Below are 21,720 nucleotides of genomic sequence, written 5' to 3' on the forward strand. Positions count from 1 at the left end.
AAATAGATAAACACCTTGTTAATACTCAAAACCACCTCTGTGGTAGTTTAGAAAGTGTCTCCAGGACCATGATGACTCGCACACAGACGCACATGGTGAGGCCCTCGTCGCGGCTGGTAATACATGTTTCCATCTATACACCGACTATGTTTACATGCATGCACACAAATACATAGTAATCAGAATAAGACAATAGCAATGATTCAGTATTGTAATCTGGGATAATGGAGCTTAAAGGTTGGAGAAGCTCGAGACTGGAAGGTTTGTGTACATTGAACCGAGTGGTAACGTAACACGTGATGTAAAAACAAAACCGCAATCTTCAAAAGATATTCCATTGAAAGAAATGATCGTATTGAATTATCGCCCAGCTCTGTTATCGAGCCATTCAGACTGGTTTCATCAAGGTTTTGTGAAATCTGTCTCAGATATTTCTGTTTTCCCCACAATAGATTAGAGAAACACAATATTTGTACTCCGACTCACTGTCGTCACTGTGAGTACTACCAAACACGCAAATCTATTTTATAACAAATGTCATTTATTAGTCAACAGTATGAGCACCACAGACAAAACTCCATTCCCCCCCATTGTATCTCAAATCCTGGACAAATAAAACCAAAAACTACCTGCATGTAGATTCACCCACGTGTACGAGAAAAAAGTATGTTCTTGTTCATTTGAGTGAACCCAGACCTTCAATTTGAGTGTTTACATTCACATCAGATGAATGGCGTCTGGTGCTTGTTATATATCGTCCCCGAGGGGTAAAAAGGGCTACAAGCGTAATGTGGATGAATATGGATGTAAATGCCCTCGAACACCCCGTCTGCAAATGAGCGGCACGTCTTGCTCTGCTTTATCAGCCTGCATATTACTCACTCAGGACATTATTTCAGAGCATTAATGTCTTTCTGAGGTCAGATCAATCTACAATCTGGCAGCGAAGCGGAGCGATCGGTCGTTTCTCGCTGAAGCAGCTGCCTCTCCTACATGTGCTCTTAATTATAGGAACACAAACATATAGGGGCGGGGGGGTGATTTAGCGTGATGGCTGCTACAGAGAGAGCTAGCACCAATCATCTATTGCATGACTTTATTAGCATTAGCGTAGCACTCTCCCATTGATTGCTACAGTCAGAGCGGGGGGGGGGGGGGGGGGGGGGGGGGGGGGGTTAAAAGTACAGCTGTTCTCTTCATTGAAAATGTCAAAATAATTGTCCCTTCATGCCGAGGAGGACTGCACTTGATTTACAGCGGGGGATATGCACACAAGTATTAAAACTGACATATTTCAAAGTTATTCAGCCATGTTTTTTTTTTGCAAAAGTCCTGCTTGCACGTCTAGAATAATCAAATCCACCCACCGGTGCAGATACTTGCTACAATTTTAAGCATCTGCCTTCACGACTATAAGCGTCTCTATCAGCTTCTCGTTCTTTTTCCAGAGCTGAAGAGCAATTTTATCTTTCTTGGAAACAGATTGAACTGTCGGGGCCTTGCTCATACACGAGGCAAGGGGAGGGGAAGGGGGGAGAGACAGGAAGCTGGAGAGCCGCAGCCCAACAGCAGCCGTTGAGGAACAGCCAGATAACCTCAGGTTGTAAACGCCGCGCTGGCCCCGAGCTCCGGCAGCAAGGCGGCTTATCAACCTGAGGGTCGACACGAGGGCCGAAACACACCACGGGCTTCTTTATCTCGGATCCTGGATGAGATGAGGTCACCGGCAGGAACTCTGCGTCCGTACTCGTAGATCTCAGATCAGAGCCAGATGAGGAAAACAAAACAAATACGAGTGCAGAAAATCTGAAATATAGCGGAATGGAAGAAAATGCCCTTCACAGGGAATGTGTTTTTTATTGCTCAGTGGCACGGCCTTTCATATTTGTCCCTTTTTTTTTTTTACCAAGTGACACAGAAAAGCAAATGTAATATTCCAGCAGCTTTGCATGGAAACCAACGGAGCTAAATATAATAGCGGGATGCCACGAACATGCAAACAGCCAAAACCTCATCAAACCGGCTTCAAAAAAACAGACTGGGCTTTTTATAGGAGCAGATCTTTAAGAAGTCCACATAAATATTTCACTGCATGTCGTGACAGCTTGCAGGTGGCAGCCGTTCTTGTTTGCGCCGCATGACGGAGCAAACAAATCAGCCTCAGCCTGTCCTCAGGGAGCTCAACGAGTGCAACAATGCAGCGTTGCGCTACTTCTTTTTTTTCGCACTTGTAAAACTCCTGGAAGTTGGCTTCTGGCATTTACAGCGTTGCTCAACCTCCTGCTCACACACTTGTACACATATATCAAAGATCTGCAGGGGATCGGGCTCTGAATAACTTTGCTGCATCTGCTTGCGCTCACTTACTGAGCCAGAATTTGTAATGCCCATGCCTGGAGGACCTCAGAATACCGACTTCATGACGACGGCTCGGCTCCATGTTTTGCTTCGGAAAATGTGCAGACTGGAAGGTGTGTGATGCAACCTAACTATAACAATGGTTCCTTGACCTGAAAGCAAACTGGTAATCATTTTTCCACCAAGATAATAAGCAATTTGAGTCGGCAAACCTAACAAAAACTGATTCTGCATTCGAATTAAACTAAAACTGTTTTGAGACAGCACTTTGAGACGTTATTTTTACCTTTAACCCAAAGCAATCTTGGCAGAGCCCAGCTGCTGATAAAGGGTTTTAACTGTTAAACGCACCACTCGGTTCCGAGGAAAGCCACTCGGCCCTCTCAGGCGTGAGCTCGCCTTCCTCCTGCAATAAGATTCAGGCCAGGATCACCGATGGAGGAGGATAAGATCAAAGCCTGCAGAGACAATATCTGCGGTGTCCCGGGGATGGACTTGATAGCCTCTCTGTTTGTGGTGCATTGTTTGGGAGCGGACAGAGCGACGAGGAGGAGGGTGTTCTTCTGTCTTTGCCTCCATTACTTGAGTACACAGTCAGGCTCGATACTTTGCTGGCATTGTGTGGGGATTACTGGTTGAATGGAGTGTGGGGGGGGGGATTAGTCCTCATCTGAGGTGAGACCTTCCCCAGGAATGACGCTTTGTCCGCTTCCATTTGGTGAAGAAAATGTAGGTTGTCTGTGTATTCGGGAGGCACGTTGAAATGGTTGATAGAGACGGAAATGTGACGGAAAATGTCAGAGGAAACTTAAAGGGCCAGTTCACCCGAATGACACTTTATCACTTAACTCCAATGGTAAATAAACATGCGGATGGTTTTGGTTGTATTTGTCAAAGTTTGGAGACTTGAATCAACCCTTTTGAGACTCACTTAGATTATTTTGTGTCCTCTTTATGTTTGTAAAGGGGAGACTCGTGTGCACCAAAGTACTTATGTTCTTTCAGATATCCTGAGGTGTGAGGTCAAGGCACCCCTGAGAACACGGCTATTTCAGTTTTCCTCTCTGCTAAATAGTGTCAGCCCTCCTCCTGACAAGCTAACAAGACATGATTGGCACCAACGGATTCATACGGCCGTCTAGTTTCATGTGACATCATGAGGATCTTCACTCTAGCTTCAAACTGCGTCTGCTACAGCCTCCTAAAGAGCGTAATGTCCTCTGGACCCGGTGGGTTCAGGTCCACTGGATGAACCGGGCCAAATGTTTCTTAATGGTATCAACCAGGTCATCAACCAGACAATGCAAACAACCTGCACCGTGCCTCTTTCATGTGCTCCTGACTGCAAGCACTAAAACTTGAGAAATATGGAGATGAGGTAAGATTTCATTTGCGTCTCCCCTGCGTCTGCAGCCGGAGGCCTGCCGGGACGATTTGCTGCTCTGGTGATCTTTGTGATCGTGAGCGTTTTTTCAAAGGGCCAGACTGAGACCTTACGACAAAGCTGGAAGGACCCAGAGCCAAGGAAATGAGAGCGATTTGGGGGTCGAGGTGAGGCCGCGCGCTCGGGACGGCAGCAAGAGAAAAGGAGATTGCTTTTTGTCCTTCATTTGGAGCACGGGGGGATGACAGATAAGCATCCACACGCCTCGTTTCAGTAGAAGGCAGGATATCACCATGTGGTGAAATAGAAGAGTAGGAGGCATGCCGCTGATTAGGAAATAGCTCGGGGGGCCTTGACTCATAAGCTCAGCGGAGCAAAGCTCCTTTATATTTGACACTAAAACAAGTGCACCGCGAACGGCTTCTGGCTCTGCTGGCAAACTCCTCCGTGCTGGGGAGGAGAGCGTTTAAGAAATCCAATCAAAGACGAGTCTGTCAGCGGGATGGCATTTAAGGTATCTCATCTGCCTTACGTTTGTTTCAAAACAGAAAATAAATGACATGACTCGGTCAAATGATCTGGCTGGAAGCGAGGACCCGATCCCGAGCTACACAGTCAAGGACTCGCTGACTTTGAGGCAAAGTCTGTTGACAGTAAGGCAGAGTGTAGCTCAAATCGTCGAGTGTTTGAAGGCTCTCTCAGACATTTTGAGCCTGTCCTGAAGTCCGCATTTCTGCAGATTTTGCCTATGGGAATTACCCACAATTCATAGCAATATGACGTTAAACACGGGGTTACATGTCTCATCAGGACGTCACGATTGTACACAACATGAAATATGCCGCGGCAAAGTGCTGTCCTATTCGTATTTACACCGTTTCTCACACTCAACCACTTAGCAGGTGACATCGGTTAAATCCATGAGGGTTCAGGGTTTAAGGCCTTAGGGGGGACTATTGGGATTGGGCCAAAGTATTTTATCCATCAGCACAAACAACAACGAAGGATAGATTTAAAGATTCACCAGCAGAAGTTTGGAGGTTTGCAGTAGAGTTGCAACTTACACATTTTTTTTACTTCTCAGAGGCCTAATTGACATTGACATTGTTTTGTCCCACTAACACTCAAACCCCCCCAAAGATGTTCAATTAACAATGATATGAAAGAGAGAACAGCAGCAATGATCGGTGTTTATCTGACCGAGCTAAAAATCCTGAATGTAACAGTATTTGGCTGATGTTGGCTGCTGGCAGTTTCCCACCCTGCTGCTTATTGGAAGACATCTTGCAGGCACTGGCGGTTTGCATGTTTACTACTCTACTCTTTATCTAGGGAACAGATAAGATGTGCACACAAAAGCCTGTGCAATAGGATTTACACACACACACGCTTCCAGCTTTCAAGCTCAACAAAAAAAGCAAACGAACTCCTGGAATAATCATTAACTCCATGGATTCAAAACTAAAACACCGACATCAAGTGAATGTGAATTCATGTAGAATCCAGGAAATGCCTGCAGGCACGAGCTGACTGACATCGACGCGATACTAAGGAGGTGGAATGGGTGGTGTCGAAATAAAGTCTCGGCGATGCGTGCGTGACATTTTTATCTTCTATAAAAGAATTATGACATCTGTTGTTCGGTAACAGGCCATCATCTGTGAGATTAATGATCTATTGTAGGAGCCGGTTGGCACGGCTTCGAGGTGAGGTCGTTTCAAGGCTAACCTTTTCGCATCGTACCGTGACGTTGGATAAAGTAAATGTTTTTGTTCATGATGTGCTGTGCAGCTGGATGTGGGTGCTGACCGAGCCTCTCCTCACGCAGAGGGACCTGCCTGGACACGGCTGCCAGGTGACGCAGCCGCACACCTGAGGGTGGATCGGCGGCGGTGGTGGTGGTGGGGGGGGGGGGGGGGGGGGGGGGGGGGGGGGGGGGGGCACTGAAAGCACATCGCCATATGGCCAGTCGGAGTTTTCCAGGATGTTAAAACATGTTAACAGTAGTTGCACCCACTGACACGGCCGATAGTTGCACTGAAGCAGCCAATAAAGCTTTTTTTTCGACACTAGAACTTTTTACTGAACCCCAAATTTGACAATGAAAACAATATTTAATGGCTGCAACTAGTCCGGTCACGATAACTACCTTGGTTGGACCGTATATTGTCCCAGAAAACGATATCATTGTCATTTTAGTACACCCTTCAAGAGAGAAATTAACTTTTAATTCTTAAAAATGTTAAGACATTGGAATGTGAATTGAAAAAATCCAATATTGTTGTTGAACAAAAATGTGGAATGTCTGCAAAATGTTCAATTTGAATAATGGTGTTTATTCTGGCATCATATGAACAAACACGCATGTAAACACACCGGTTTAAATATCGAGTGAAGCAAAAATGATCACGGTCATGTCCACACATCGTAGGATAAGTCGATGAGGTAATCATCATGACAGGCCGAGCTGCAACAAATGATCGCATTATTCAATATTCTCTTCATTATTTTCACTGGTTCATGGATTGTCAGATCTTTTGAGTAACTGATTATGAAAATAGTTGCATGTTGACTTTGAGTTGATGGACTCATAGATTGATTCAACTAATTGTTTCAGCTCGAGAATATAAAAAAATATGCAAATCAAGTGCATTCAATTTGCTGTCATTTTGCTGTTTTTACAAATGGAATGTCGGCTAAACTGACATTTAAAAAAAAGCTAAAAAACAACAACAGCTTGATCCATCAACAGCGTGTTGTGTTGTTGTGCTGTGTTTGTACCTGCATGCACATGAACATGTGAAGATCTGTGTGAAAGTGTGTGTTATGGACGAGAAAGATGCAGGTTCACAAAAACCCAGCAGATCCAATCTCATTCTCCCCACACACACACACACACACACACACACACACACACACACACACACACACACACACACACACACACACACACACACACACACACACACACACACAAAAACGGTGGCGAAACAAAAAAAAATAAAGGACGGGACGGGACAGGAACGTAGTATTTTAATTCTCCGGGTTGTGCACCCAGCTTAGAGATGGATGGCACAGACGGGCTCGGGCATGTGGGACACAATCTGTGGTGGAAAGAACTCGGAGGGCAGCGGTGCCTCTTTGCTAATTTTCATGTTGATGTCGATCTTACGTAGGATTAGCTTCTAGGACATAGAATCTGACAGATCATTTCCCAGATATATTGCTCTTCATCATACACAATCATATATATATATATATATATATATATATATATATAAACTGTGCCTGGTAGATTCCAAATCAGGAAAACACAGAACTTTTTTACTCAAAAACAGACTTTTGTATTTCAGATTTCTTTGAATTGTTCAATGTTTTTGAAAAGTAATAGTTCATATGTGACACATTTTATAAAAAATCCAAGGTTTTTCTCTCCAAAACACTTTTAGACTCTACATTATGTATTTTTTTTTATATTATATTGTAATCATGTTTCTCCATACTACTCCTACATTACTCTGTACTTGTCTCTCCTGGAATGGAAATAGGAAAAACAGTTTGAGAGCTTAATCCAGCGTAGTGAGTTATAAAAACACATTTCCACTGATGCATTTTGCTGGCCGCCGATAGTAATAACACATGTTTATATAATGTATTATATCACGCGGGTTCCAACAGTCAAACATAAAAACGACACCTCAACATCCAGCTTACAAATCTAATATGGGCTTTGCAGCATCTAAAAAACAGAAAAGCAGCGACTCCACAATATGTTCTCTAGATGTTAGTGATGTTGATGTTATGTTACATCTGGCTCATGCAGAAGGAGAGTTGAAGCGAACAAATACCGGTTCAGTGATGGCATGAGCAGGCTCGGGCATGTGGGGCTGAAAAAAGAAAGGTGACATCCACAGCGGAACCCGTAGAATCAGCAGCATTACTGAGATGTTGAGCATCGAGCTCTGCTATTGTCATCCGTCGCTGGAAAAACTACATCGAATGGATGAAATATCAGAGGCATTAAAAGCGACGACGGACTGATCTGTGATCTGTGATCGGTGTTATTACAGCACATCTCTTAGAACAGCGGGGGATTTTTTATAGCTTCGACACATGCTGCGTGTCTGAGAGAGTAAATATTACGTTTCATGTCACAGTGAAATGTAGATTAGAAGCAGAATTGACAGTTTGCTGAAAGCTCCTCTATATTTAAGACGTGGTATTTTCATGATGTGATAACTTTATGAGTTTCATGTTTTCATCTTGCTGACCGTCTCTTCTTCGCGTGAAGCTCTTTGTTGTTTTGAAATGTGCAAAGTAAATAAAGTTGACTCACCCTGTTCGTCGCAGAAATCTAAATTCGGAGACAAATGCACCGATATAAAGACGTTCTTTTGACGCTTTTAGGGCGTTTTGTCCTTTTAACTGACCATGAAAAGGACAAAACATCTGTGTTAGTCGGGTTTTTTAAAAGCTGCAACCAAGTCCTTTCAACGCATGCTGTGCTGTTATTCAGGGATGGATTGGTACTTTCTTATTTATCCGTTGCTGTTTGGGATTTTATCAGGTCAAATGTCTCAAGTCATGTCAAGAGTTTGTCAAGTCTCAAGCCCCCACCTTCGTGACTTAAGTCCGTGTTTTACGTCTCAAAGTCAAAACGTTATCCCATATCTCTTTTTCTCATCAATTTTATTTACGTCGCCCAATTTTAAGACCGTCTCCATATCAGATTATAGCCACACGATTATCGTGACCAAAATATTATCACAAAACAACATGAGCGGTATATTATTATTATCCAGAGCAAATGCGTCCAATAAAGAATCTAATCTGTACCAAACAAAGATCTTTTCTCAAGACTGTGGAATTCGATGTGTACGCAGAGACATCTCTGCAGCGCCACAATATTTCATTTAAAATGGTATTTTGACAGATTTCGCCTTTAACAAACATTGCGCCTCTTGCCATTTGAAGCCCTTGTATTTGCACATAATTAATACTCCACTAGAACCCTATCAAGTCAGTAGCGGTGGCTTTTACAGACGTATAACACGAATACAGAAAACTTCTACCAATAAATCCTCATAAATGCCACACACTGCTCCTTTAAGAGTTGCATATGCACGCAGTGTATCCTGTCTACATTGCTTCACTCAGAGGGCGGTATGGAAATGTCTTATGTGCAAATCAAATGTAATCATATCTTATCTATTGACCAAACAACTGAGCCAATATGGAATATAGGAAGTCACATTACTGGATCCTTTATTGTATTTCATAACCAGAAACTATAAGGAATTCTTGAACACAATAACATGAAATAAATGGGTTTCTATGGCTGCTTGTTTAAAGCTTGTTGTTCATTAAAACAGGCGGGCTAATTAAAATGACTGTCGGTCAAAAGCGCCTCCCAGCTGGACTTATATTGCACACGCTACAATCAATCAGGCTGAAGATTCAATTTAAAAGCAATCAGCATTTGGTGGGTTTTCTGGAATCGATGGTAATCCGATGATAATTTTGACCCGTGGCTGATCTTTATTTTTAGTGTCAAACGTTCCTGCTCCCTCAATAGACTTAAGGGAATGGGTGCCAGGCGTGCCGGGGACGCTCCAAATCCCCGGCCACGTCTCTGCACACCACATTACCCGTGCAAAATGGCCTCGCTTGTCTTCTTTTAAGCGATACTATCGAGCAACAGCACATTCTGGGGGTCGGATCGATAGTTTAAAGAGCGCTTTAGATATGAGCGGTAGGTAAGCTACTGAGATTGTTCACTTGAGAATAATTCACATTAGGTTGTTACTCGACTCGGGGGAAAGTTTTGACGTTCACAATAATTAAAGTATCATACTGGCTCAAGAATGTAAGACGTGTGCGCACCAAGATTAATGATTATTCATTTCCGCGTGGGCTTGGTAAATAATCTGTAAATAATAGGATGGACTCAGCCGTTTAAAATGGGTTCTCCTTTTGCTCAAATCAACAGAAACTACTACTAATTAATGGGAACTACTTTTAAGGGCCTCTCTTCTATAAATGCTGTTTACATCAAAAGCTAAATTATTAGAAATATATTCTCAACTATTCTTTAAAAAAAGGAAATCTTTTTTTTTTTTTTTAAACTTAAGCACAGGAATCATTAGTCGTACTTGATGTCTCACGGTGAAAAATAGCAATTACGTCTTGAGTTTCATGCTCTTCGTGTAACCGAGAGCAGCCTGAAGACAGAAACGGCCCCGAAGAAACAACCAGGACGACAGATTTCATCCGTCAAGAGACAGACGAAAAAGAGAGCCACTCATCATTACGACATTTATCATATCTTGCTGCCTAAACTGGAGTCAAGAGGCCCGTCTGAGCTGAGCTGACAACCACCACTTAAAAAAAAGAAATACTTCAAACATGCCCTTACGCTGAGCTTTCAACCTCGTCCAGATCCCTATTGGGAGTTTTCCACCAGAAACACACAAGTTTGTGGAGCAAACGACCAAAATAACCTCCTGTGTGCTTCAGCGTGCCTCCTCCGAGCGTTTTTTGCCTTTTATGAATTTATGGTCTGCGGTTATCTCTCTGCAAAGCTCTCGATAACACAGAGTCTACCTGCCATATGCCACTGAATACAAGTCATAAATCTATTAGGCGGTGCAATGATTAGATCATTCAACTCACAGGCGTACACAGCGCGAGCATCAGACGGACAGTTGTTCAATGGTTCTTTTGTCGTTACAGCTCGTTTCTTAACCTGGCAGCTGAAGACCAGAGGATACACGTCAGCAATAAAAGAGAACTTGGAAAAAACAACGGCTTCACAGTTGCACTGAGATAAAAGCTCTTTTGGCACTTGACCTGCTGCGTCTGCGTGTTTTCGGAGGTTCAAACTCAAACGAAATTTGAAACAGAAGTTTTTTTTGTTGCCATTTGTCTCCGCTGAATCAAGTCATTGGTCTGTTTTGGTTTTGAGGAGCTAAAAGGGAATCGTTGAGTGAGGTCAGCGCAAAAGAATGAAGTCGGCATCATTTAAACTCAACTTTTAAATCAGATTGTTTGCAGACACGTCAAAGCTGCTCAGACTACTACGCAGCGTTAGGAACAGAAGGACTCTACGATAATTATACAGCACGGAGATGCTCCTGCACCTCCTGCACAATACTGAAGTCATGCCTCACGCCGACCCAGCAATCAAGTGAGTCAGGAGGAAAGAATGTCTAATAATGGAAAAGCAAACTGTCTCTCTTGAGTGATCAAAACAACAGTTTTCATACCACCAGTCACTGTCAAGAGGCGGACACAGACAATCACTGTTTGGGGTTTCAGGAATTCGTCACTTGGTATTCTACAACTAGCAGTAGTAATCATTTATTTTTGGTCCTTGTTAAGCATTTTCCAAAAGAAAAAACAAAATCACAATAGGGCATTAAATTAAGTGAGACAAACCGCCTTGTAGTTTACATCCACGTCTGTCAAAAATCATCATTTAATTACAAAATTGCTTGAAGTTGTCGCAATTTACCCTTTGCTATTCCCCGCCCCTCAGTTGCTACTCCGTCAAGCTGTCAGAGATACCGCGGACGTACTCTGCTAACGTTAGCTCCACCGGTTTTTATATAGAAACGTTCCAACCTCTCTGGGTAACGAGTATCACTATTACACAACGTTTAACCATGATAAGCTGTCAAACAGAGACGGACAGTTGTTAGAGATGACCAATGCTACACTACGTTTGGCCCGTCTGCTTTCCAGGAGTTCCTTTGACCACCAAAATGTTCGTTCATCCTTCAGTCCGGTTGGACATTTGAGCCAAATTTGAAAATAGTTCCTGAGATTTCACCTTCACAGGAATGGGATGGCAGAACAGACCCCAAAACATAACGCCTCCTGCCACGTCTTTCACCGGCGCGGTGGCATTCAGAAGCTTATTATACATCCCATTTTTACTAAGAAGCAACTCATTCACTACTACGTTTTGGTTTTACACAAACCAAAACAAAAACTGTTATTAGACAGTTTGAAGCTGGAGAATGAGGCGGCAGTTATCCAGTAGCTCAACAGGCTCTGTGAGTAATCAGTTTACAGCTGAGGACTCCTGACTTTTACACACTCCCAGTGAGCACAAAATGTGTGTGCTGTTAAGAATCACACGAAACTAAAAGTTTCACATCTGTTCATCAAAGACGCTAGGAGCCAGAAGATCTGCCTGAAGGTCATCAGTTATTCAACTGTTTTCCCAACAACAAAGGGCCGAATCGCAGCACTCCAGCCGTCCTGCCAGAAATGTTACAAGTCACATTAGGATGTGTTGAATGGGCTCTAATTCGTGCCAAAGAATTTATTAAAACTCGTGTGATCATCTCAAGATGAGATGCCTCAAAAAGGATCGACAGAAGATCGTACTATTTGATCACACATGAAAACATCCACCTGTATAAAAACGAGAGGCTCTTTGTTTTTTTGCGACTTCCACTTTCCCACAGGTGCTGGTAACAGGTGGGGGTCGCGGGGAAGCTGGGAAGAGGCCTCGCCAGCGTGGCCGGCTGCCACAGCGGGTCAGGGGATCATCTTCCGCCCAGCTGCTGATGCCCTGTTATCCCTGAGCCATTCATCACGGCTCGCTGAGAGTCAGATATGCGCTGCCCCCCGAACCCCCCCCGAAGCTCCCAGCATTCCTCACTTTCCCCTGTGGATCTCCGCCGCTGATAGCTGTCAGGGCTGCGCTGTCGTACCCAAACACCCACCACCCACCGTGTATTTGCATGCATTTGCAAGGCTGGTTTGAATCTGTGCTACGAAACCACACATCAGTCTTCATGTCTGCCCGTCTGATCTCTTCACTGCAGCCTGTGTCTCCCAAACCAATGAACCAAGAAGAAGAAGAGCTCCAGCCGATATATACACGTCTCTACAGCTTTCTGTCTGTCTGGGTGTCCTTCGCATATTTTGAGAACCGTTCATCTGATCGACTTCCCGGTTGGTGGGTGCATTGCCGGGTACTCAAGGGAGTGCAGTGTCAAATTTGGTGCAATTTGGACATGTAACACTTTCATATTAAGAAACATTGCATAAACAACCAAACGGCGCTCTGTGCAGCAGCAGGCGGTGGGCGAGCATGTCGTCTGGGCTTTTACAGACTGCGGCTCTTTGACTGCAGTGTACTTTTGCTACTGGATACACTAACGTTACCGCCGAACTCTTCTTCACCTGGTTGGAACACCAAGACGCTTTCTACTCAAGGTGTTATGGTGCACGGCTGTGGTTTGCTGCCAAGCAACAAAAGCAAATAAACATTGTTCAACGCAGCGGTGTTCAAACTAGTTTCTAATACAACAAAATATCCTGTATCGTAACACACACACTCTGCCGTTACTCCTGTATGTGCTTGCCCTTTGAAAGCATATTTAGTGTATTAAAAAAACCCAGGAGACCAAGCTAATCTGCTGCCTGACTGATGCTGAGGTTAAGTAAAGATGAAGTCAGGGGAGGGGGGGGGGGGGGGGTACAGCGCTAGCAGTGCTCACATTGACGGGCCCTCCGGCAGGCTGGGCGCGGGTTAACTGCGTGTCATTATTGATCAGGTGATTCAACCGATTGATTGAGTCAATGTTGATGGATTGGAGGTGAGTGACTACAGGCGAGGCTTGCAGCAGCATGGGGGGGGGGGGGGTTACTGCATATAAAATCCAACACAAATACAAAGGCAGACACACAGCATGTTTAAATGGCTTTTTCCCCCACAGTACTCAACAACTAAAACACATACTGATCAGTAGCATTGAGGTCAGGTGACTGACCCGAACAGTCAAGACCCTCCCACTGGTCTTTACTGTAGGTTTAGGATCATTCTTGGCTAAGTTCACCAAATATGGATGTAAACAGCCTCAAATTAAAGCTGAAAGTCTGCTCTTTAACCTCACAGGCACTGTTCCATTTCATGTCCAATGTGCCGAGAAAGGCTATGAAAAATGTGCCACTTCCATCCACAACCATGAGAATGCAAAACCGGCACATAAGGATCTTTGAAGACACCTCAAAAATAATACTAATCACACCACAATCAGGAATTTGCTTCTGCACATGTTCCTATGATACAGACTTGCATGTATGAATGCTCTGAACCAGAGGGGTCAGAGGTCAGGAGCAGGTCATGCTCCAGTGTCTTGCTCAAGGACACTTGAACACAATGACACAAAGGGTCCAGTGGATACACCGGCTGCCTCAACCTCGAGACCACCCAGTTATTGAGACAGTCTCTCCAGCCAACAAGCCAACCTGCCTGCAGTGAATAAACATCTAAAGGCCTGTAACTCTAAAAGATAAAAAAAACCCAAGGCATGCATATACAACAGATGACTGTTAGAGCCGGATTTTATGTGTCTGAAAGACGTCGTAAAACCACATCATGGTGACGCTTTAACTGTTGCTGATCTCAGTCATCTGGATAAAAACTGTGTTTGTGCTATGATGTTATATGCATTATAATATTTTATACATATTAATTACTACAAAAATGTGCAAGGCTTGCAGTATCGCACTACATTGCGATATATTGTATCATCACCTCTGTATTGTGATTCGTTTGGCATCAGCTTCAGTGTGAAGAAAAAAAACCAAATATACGGTATCACCTGGACACCAAGACAGGCCAAGTCCAATGCATTGAAAATAATAAGCCCAGCTCTTACCACATTGTAGCAGGACTTCTTGTCCGATCCAGTGAAGTGGTACGGGTCGACTGTGTTGCACCTCTGCATGTACATCTTGAACATGTTGTTGATGTGATTCAGGGACATGATGCAGACGGCCGAGTTCGGGGTCGGCTCCGGGGAGTTCGGCTCTCCCCGGGCGAAGGCGGCGAACAGCACGTCATCGCCTTCCTCCACTTTCAGCTGCTTCTGCAGCTCAAGGTCGTTGCCCACCTTGGTGACGTGGGCCGCCTGGAGGATGTTGAATACCTTCACGTCTTCCGTGGAGCGCCGTCGCCTTTTATCGGTGCTGATGCACTCGAGGGGCATCTCCACGTAGCGGCGGATCTCGATGTCCCCGGAGCACATGCGGACTATGCGGGTGTGGTAGGCCTGGGAGTCCCTGCTCACCCGCTGCACGGTGAGGAAGTAGGTGAAAGGTCCACTGTGGAAGGAATAAACGTAGCGCAGGTAGTAGTTTCCACGTAGAGACGGGATCAGGTCCATGTGTGAGCGGGTGGAGAAGAAAGTGAAGCCGTTTTGGCTCGTCTTCATCTTCCGCAGAGCAAAGGTGTGGGGATGCGGTGCAGTGGCCGACGCGTTTCCTTTGCCCGGGATCTCAGAGTTCCCAACAAAAAACTTGATGACATTGCTTTCCACATTGAGCACCTGAGAGCCATACGGGCTGACCACAACATCCAAGTCGCTGGGCTGACCCTTGCGCTGCCTCACCTTGTCGCCGAAGCAGTACACTTGTTCGTCTACGGTTGTTGGGCTGATACCGTCGTCCAGGACGTGACGGCGGCAAACACCATTGTCTGCCGAGCCGCAGCTGAACAACCCCTTGTCGTAAATGTTCTCCACCACCAAAGCGATGTTGTGGTTGTCCACCCTGCCCCCGCCGCCGATTGCGCTGGTCAGTCTCTGGCCACAGGTCTCGTTGGCAAGCAGCGGCCCCGTGCGGTACTCCGACAGCTTCGTGAGGTTCGGGGCCAGGGCGTAGATTCTGTTTACAGCCCCGACGTAAATGATCCCATCCAGCGTCACAATGTTCTGGATCGGGAAGTCTGCCGTGAAAGTCGGGAGATTGTAGGAGACCGAGAGGTCAAGTGCGTTGGTCTCGGATGACTTATCACACTGGCCCTGCGCGCCGGGACACAAGGACCACAGCAGCATGACGGCATGAAGCGGGCGGAGATTCATCCTGTTCCAGAAATAAGAGACATGACAAATTAGTTGATGAAACATCCCTGCTGGAACACAGAGAATGAAATATGTTCCTCATGAATATCTTTGAATAGGTGGCCTCAATTGTCTGGAGTGGGAATGTGTGGGGAAAAGGCGCAGGCTGCCGAGAAGAAAATAGAAGGACACCGAAATCCCTTTTTAGACTCATAAATGGAACTGTGTCAGGGTATAAAACCAGGGTTTACTCACTCCACCACAAGCAGTGAAACCATTCATACTGAAGTGACTGAAGGCTCTGTGGTGACACAAAGCTTTAACATCAGCCTCCTAATCATCAGCGCTGCAACTTCTGACTCCACTGACCCAAGACAAACCCCGCAGCCAGACCTGGGTGAGCACTACTGCGGTGCTCGAGCTCCGCTCCCTCCGAAGTGACCACAGTGGGAGGCAGAGCAGTGAATCACCCAGAGAGCAGCTCGCTCTGCGGGACGACGCAACCACAGGCCTAAGTTTAGACAACGAAGGGCCCGAGGGAGCGGAGATAAACTCAATTAAAACAAACGAGGCCGTAAGGGGGACCATCGTGCAAGATGATAAATAACCCCAGCAAACTAAATGGTAATCCCCTGGGAGATGCTTTTAGTGTGTGTGTGTGTGTGTGTGTGTGTGTGTGTGTGTGTGTGTGTGTGTGTGTGGGGGGGGGGGGGGGGGGGGGGGGTTTACTAAATGTGCATTTGCATGCTCCCTATCTGCACGCGGTTTCAGCATGATCCCTTGAAAACCAAAATAATGCAAAAGCATCCAGCACAGTGGGTTTGTATTTTTACATGCATGCCCAACAGTGTTGCATTGTGGGCACATTTTGACTGAAGTCTCACTGCTTTTTTGTTTTGTTTTTGGAGTTTTAGCGTTGTGCTTTATCTTATCATTGTGTTTTGGGGAGAATATATATATATATATATAGAGACAGAAAGACAGGTGCTTCAAGGCAAAACATCTTATAGAAGTTAAAGCAGTATTAACAAGTGCCAAAGACATAATATATGAAAATAAGGCACCACTGTAGGGAGATAATGGTGATATAGTGGAAAATACAGATTGAAAAAGTATAAATTTAGAACCTAAATCACACACAAGATTATGTTAAGGAATATTAGACATTATTAGAGCTTTATTTCTTTGAAGGAAATGGTGAGGTGAGTATAGTCTTGTTTTGGTCTAAAAATTATGAGTAATAGTGGGCGCAATAATGTTGTTGCGCACCTGCACCATGCACAATCAATGTATCTCCCCATCGCACGGCTGTTGTTTTCAAAAGGACAAAAGGCGGTGGGAAACAGTGAAAATGTTTTCGGTTTGAGAGGAAAGTGACTCATGGCGAAAGGTCTCAGAAAACACATCGCTGGTGAAATTGTGTCAGGGGCCAGAAAAAACAACACTTTTCAAAACTGTGATAGCCAGAGGAGGAGGAGGAGGAGGAGGAGGAGGAGGAGGAGAGGGGGGTCAGGAGTTTCGGGGTCTGTGCGTTTTTACGCATGGAAATACGGTTTGAGTGAAATGTAAAAAAAGAGAGAAAGGGTAAGAGATTGTGAGGGAAAAGTAGAGCTAATAAAACTCACCTGTTAGATAGCAACAGTGCTGTCCGTTGCCTTGATTCAAATCATATTCTGCTGGTCTCTCCGGGAGCGGGACTTCTTGACTTTCTCATCCAAGTCAAAAAAGGATCGCTGAGAATGTTCTCTTCGCTTCTCCGTGAGAGAAAACAACTCCCAGAAAAAAATAGTCCGAATTGTTTTCCTCAATCTGTCTTGTTCTCCAGTGTTTAAAAAGTGTTCTCTCCAGCTGAAAACCTGTGTGGCTCAACACTGACTGACTGACTGCATCCAGCAGAAACACGCTGCTGCTGCTGCTGCTGAGCCGCTCTCTCACGTCTCAGCTCCTCTCTCTCGTGGCGCGTAAACGCTCCGCCTCTTTCTCACCAAACTATGTGACGCGTCCAGGTGGTGCCGCGGCTCCTCGCTCTGCGGAGCTCAGGTGAGACACGCAGACCCAGAAAAACCAAGCAAACACTATATTATGAGCTGTAGTTAGTGGTAATCATGTAGCACAGAAGCACCAATTACAACAAGACCGATTACATTGCCAAAGGATGCGTTATTTAATGTTTTATTGTGGGTTTTTGTTATGTATCATGTAATGTTTTATTTTAAAATGACCTCATCGAACTTAAATAACTTTGTTTTTTCTTGTTATATACATTGATATCACCTTTTATGTCAATTACTATACATTGCATGCAAATTCCTACCTGACATAAAACTACTTGGTTTGGAGGGATTTATCCACCGGATCTTCTTCACACAAGAATGTTCTTGAACCAGGGGCAGAGAGCCTAAATCAAGCAAGCGTTTCTGTTTGAGTCCACAATATTGACGACTGCAGTTTGATGGGTTACGCACCGCGTCAGGAAGTTACACCAAGAGACCGAGTCATAAGACCTCACGCTGAATCTGTAAAGGTGCCATTTGCTATATATTCCTACAGATTTCCTATATAAGGTTTTCATTTTTCGGGCAAAATTGTCAGTAGCAATTTAAAATAAAATTATATTTTTATTCTACATAAAGTAAAACAAAAAAATAACTATAAAAATTGAATTAAAATAATAATTTCTCATTTTCTTTGGTATTTTTCTCAAATACAGATGTGGAATGATGATTGCTGAGTAATATGTTTGTTGATGTTTTCCAATGTCAAGTCTCTATTTGATCATGTGACAAGATGATAAGGTATACGACAAGTTTAGGCGCTAAATCTGTCAAGACTGATGAGCTTAGCACGTCTGTAATGCCTTTCCAACATAGAAGTGTCAGTATAACTATAGTCGTAACAACATTACACCACTGCCTTAAAGCATTAATAAAGCATATTTTACCATCACAACTCTATAAATGAAACGAAAAGGTCACATTGGCTATTGAAGAAGGTCTTTCTTTCTTCTCCAACCTACACCTGACTCCTCCAGCCGCACCGCCGTGACTCAGGCGGCTGGTTGTCCTGTTAAAACGGCTCACTCAGCCATAAATAATCAGCTATGTTTTAAAGGCTGTGTGTGTGTGTGTGTGTGTGCACGTGTGTGTGCGTGTGTGTGTGTGTGTGTATGTGTCTCAGCAATGAATCACAGTGGCCAGCACAAAAAAAAAATCCTTTGTCCCACTTCCTGAAAGGAGGGCAGTAGGAATGAAGACTGTAAACCCTGATAACAGAGTGTGGATGCAGAAGTAATAGGTAGACAGAGCTGCTGCAAACCGGCTGTTTGCACTCACTTTCTGACAGTGGCAGTGACATGTGAGGGTTTAACGAGACAGACAGTCGAGCGAGTTCAAGTGAGTCGACGAGAGATGTGACGGGATCTGTGACGTCTTCTGTGTAAAACTAGACATGTTGTACAAGAGTAGTTTCCTCTCTTCTCCTCCGTTTTCCTGTTTTTAACGACGGAAAGGCTCAGCTGGTTTTACATGTCTGCCTCGTTCGTTCTCACCAGTGAATCTGATCATCTGTAACTTCATATGGAGTCGCTTTCTGGACTAACTCCCTAAATTCATCAATGTTTTTCAACTCTCAACTCCCTGATTTCCCAGAGGACAACCCTGTTGGCTCTGACATCACACCAGAGAGCGCTTAAACTGTCAAAGTACATCATCAGCCCGAGACCATCGAAGAGGAATCTTTATTTACAATGATGTTCAGCAACAAAACATAACATTCTGGTGCTATTTTGAGAAACAAAGCCAAAAGACAAATTAAATTTTGTCTGAATTTATGAAATCAGTGCTCAGAGAAGATGGTTAAAGAAGGAGTTTGACATTTATTCACTTAGTTTAGTTCAGCACAAAGACTGACAACAGGGAGAAACAGCGAACCTAAAGGTCATGAATGAACATGTTGTATCTTGTTTGTTTAATCCGTACAAAATTTGAAGTGTAAGAACAACAATTCATGGTTTTACGGGGTGTTATGTGCAGGACGTTTACTTTTCTCACGGCGTAGTGCCTTCTTTGAGTCTTGTTGAGACCTGAATTTTCCCTTTAGGTTCACGAAGTTTAAGCATAATGATGATCAAATTAAAGCTCAGAAACTAAACTGTTTTACTTGATACAGACACTTTGTGAAAATCTGTCTGTCATAGATGGATTACTAAACAGATCTACTGGGCACAGACCCAGGGGCCCAACGTGTCAGGGGCCACCCTGACCTTCAGCTCCAAAATGTCACTCGAAGAGACACGTACAAACCAGGAATACACTCAAAATGACCACAAAGAAACATAAAACCACTACAAAGAGACAAAAACAACTACAAAGTGACAAAAACAACTACAAAGAGACACAAAACAACTACAAAGTGACACAAGACAGCTATAATCTTCCTTAGAGCTTCTTATACTTGTTACTGGTGAGCAATATGTTGCACAACACACTCCTCTGCTCTTTGTAGTCTCTGTTTGTTGGAGGAACTGTGTTTTTGCCTTACCTCTGGGCATTTCTGACGCAGTTGCCAAGGGGTGTGTCTGACACAGGGTGTGTATGTGTGTGTGTGTGTGACTGTAAACCCAGAGGGGTGTGTCTGTGTGGCTCCTGTGGTGGTAAACTACATTTTGGATCTGGGCCTCTCGTGTTGGCAGGGAGGAGAAGAAGAAGAAGAAGAAGAAGCAGAGGAAGGAAAAGGTCGGTCGGGTGGTGAACCTCACACTGTCGGCATGCAGAATGTGGGAATCCCAGAGTATGACATGCGCTGCAGGAATGATCTGCATCCTGCAACCACAACACCTGCAGCACGACGACCAAGTCTATTTTCTGTGCACGTTTTGGTCCAGGCTGCACAGAATGGGACATTTAAAAAAGGAGAATATTTGTTTGTGTGGAGTGGCACTGGAGGGTCACATTACCCAAGTATCAAACAACAGGGACACTGTTATACGAAATGAATGTTGCTGTTGAATCATTTTCAATGGATGAAATTGAACTCTGACGGTGAGCCGGGTCTTATCGGCCAATATAACTAATGCAAATCACTGCAGCTAAAGTTCCAAAAATCAGCTGGAAAGCCTGAAACAAGAAGAGTGGATGCTGTCATAGCAGTAGATTAAACCATCCAAACCTGGATATGCACAACTAAATACCATTTTGTTTTTTCATTTGTGTGACCTGACCCTTTAAATCCCACGACAACAGCAGGACTCTGACCCCTTGTGGCGCCATCTGCTGGTGCACGAGGTGAACCGGTACTTTTAGTCTCCAGAGACTATGACGGAGCTTCAGGTCAGGCTGATTACCAAGCTGCTCAGAGGTCGAAGGAGTACTTTGATCTTTTATTTAAATGTAGTAGTACCACAGTGTAGAAATACTCTGTTAAAAGAAAAAGTCCTGCATTCAAAATCTTAAAAAAAAGTATGTATTTTAAAGAATGGTCCATTTCAGATTATTATGTATTATTGGACGTAATTAGTGATAAATTAATGTGTTCATCACTTTATCGTTGGAGCTGGTAATGGTGGAGAAAAAGTGCAACACTTCCCTCTGAGATGTGATAGAGGTAGATGTATGAAGTAGCAGGACAACGACAAGTAAATGTAATGAGTTACTTTCCGCCACTGAAGCAACTTAATAGAAAGTGAAGATGTGCACAGACAAAGAGGTTATCGGGGAGGAGCAGGGCTGCACTCAGTCTTGATTTGACCGTTTCTGTCGACCCTAAACCCGGTCCAGTGTCGCTCCACCAGAGGTTATTTATCACCGGCAGGGTCAATACAAACCCTGGTTAACTGCTGACCGGGACGGTAAACTCTGATTGATGCTTGTGACCCATCGGAGGACCCCTCGCGGCTTCATTCTGTGGATGGACTCTTTACCTTCCTTTAGCGGTGATAAAGAGTGTCATCACTCAGCTGTGTATCTCTGTAAACAAGCTTCTTCAGCAGGATCCTTACAGCTCGGGAAGCGTTCATGACAGGTTACATGACAACAGACAAGGCAGGATTGTTTTTGCTGACGCTCTCTTCTTTACTGCTCTGACCATTTATGTAACGAGAGAGCAGTTCAGTATCAAATT

The 21,720-nt window shown here is 44.3% G+C and overlaps 1 protein-coding gene across 2 annotated transcripts in view; it reads right to left on the reverse strand.

The window, feature by feature from the left end:
* Window positions 1–17,491, reverse strand: part of met (MET proto-oncogene, receptor tyrosine kinase) — a 64,742-nt gene extending 47,251 nt beyond the window's left edge. For both annotated transcript variants that reach the window (XM_079163657.1, XM_079163656.1), the window contains exons 1-2: window positions 17,229–17,491; window positions 14,422–15,625 (exon numbers count right to left, since the gene is read on the reverse strand). In XM_079163657.1, the coding sequence (XP_079019783.1) occupies window positions 14,422–15,624 (1,203 nt within the window). In that variant the 5' untranslated portion in view covers window position 15,625; window positions 17,229–17,491. The remainder of the gene's footprint in view (window positions 1–14,421; window positions 15,626–17,228) is intronic.
* Window positions 17,492–21,720: the final 4,229 nt, after the last annotated feature.

This window comes from Pholis gunnellus, assembly GCF_910591455.1.
Source record: "Pholis gunnellus genome assembly, chromosome: 7".
In the NCBI taxonomy this organism is placed as follows: Eukaryota; Metazoa; Chordata; class Actinopteri; order Perciformes; family Pholidae; genus Pholis; species Pholis gunnellus.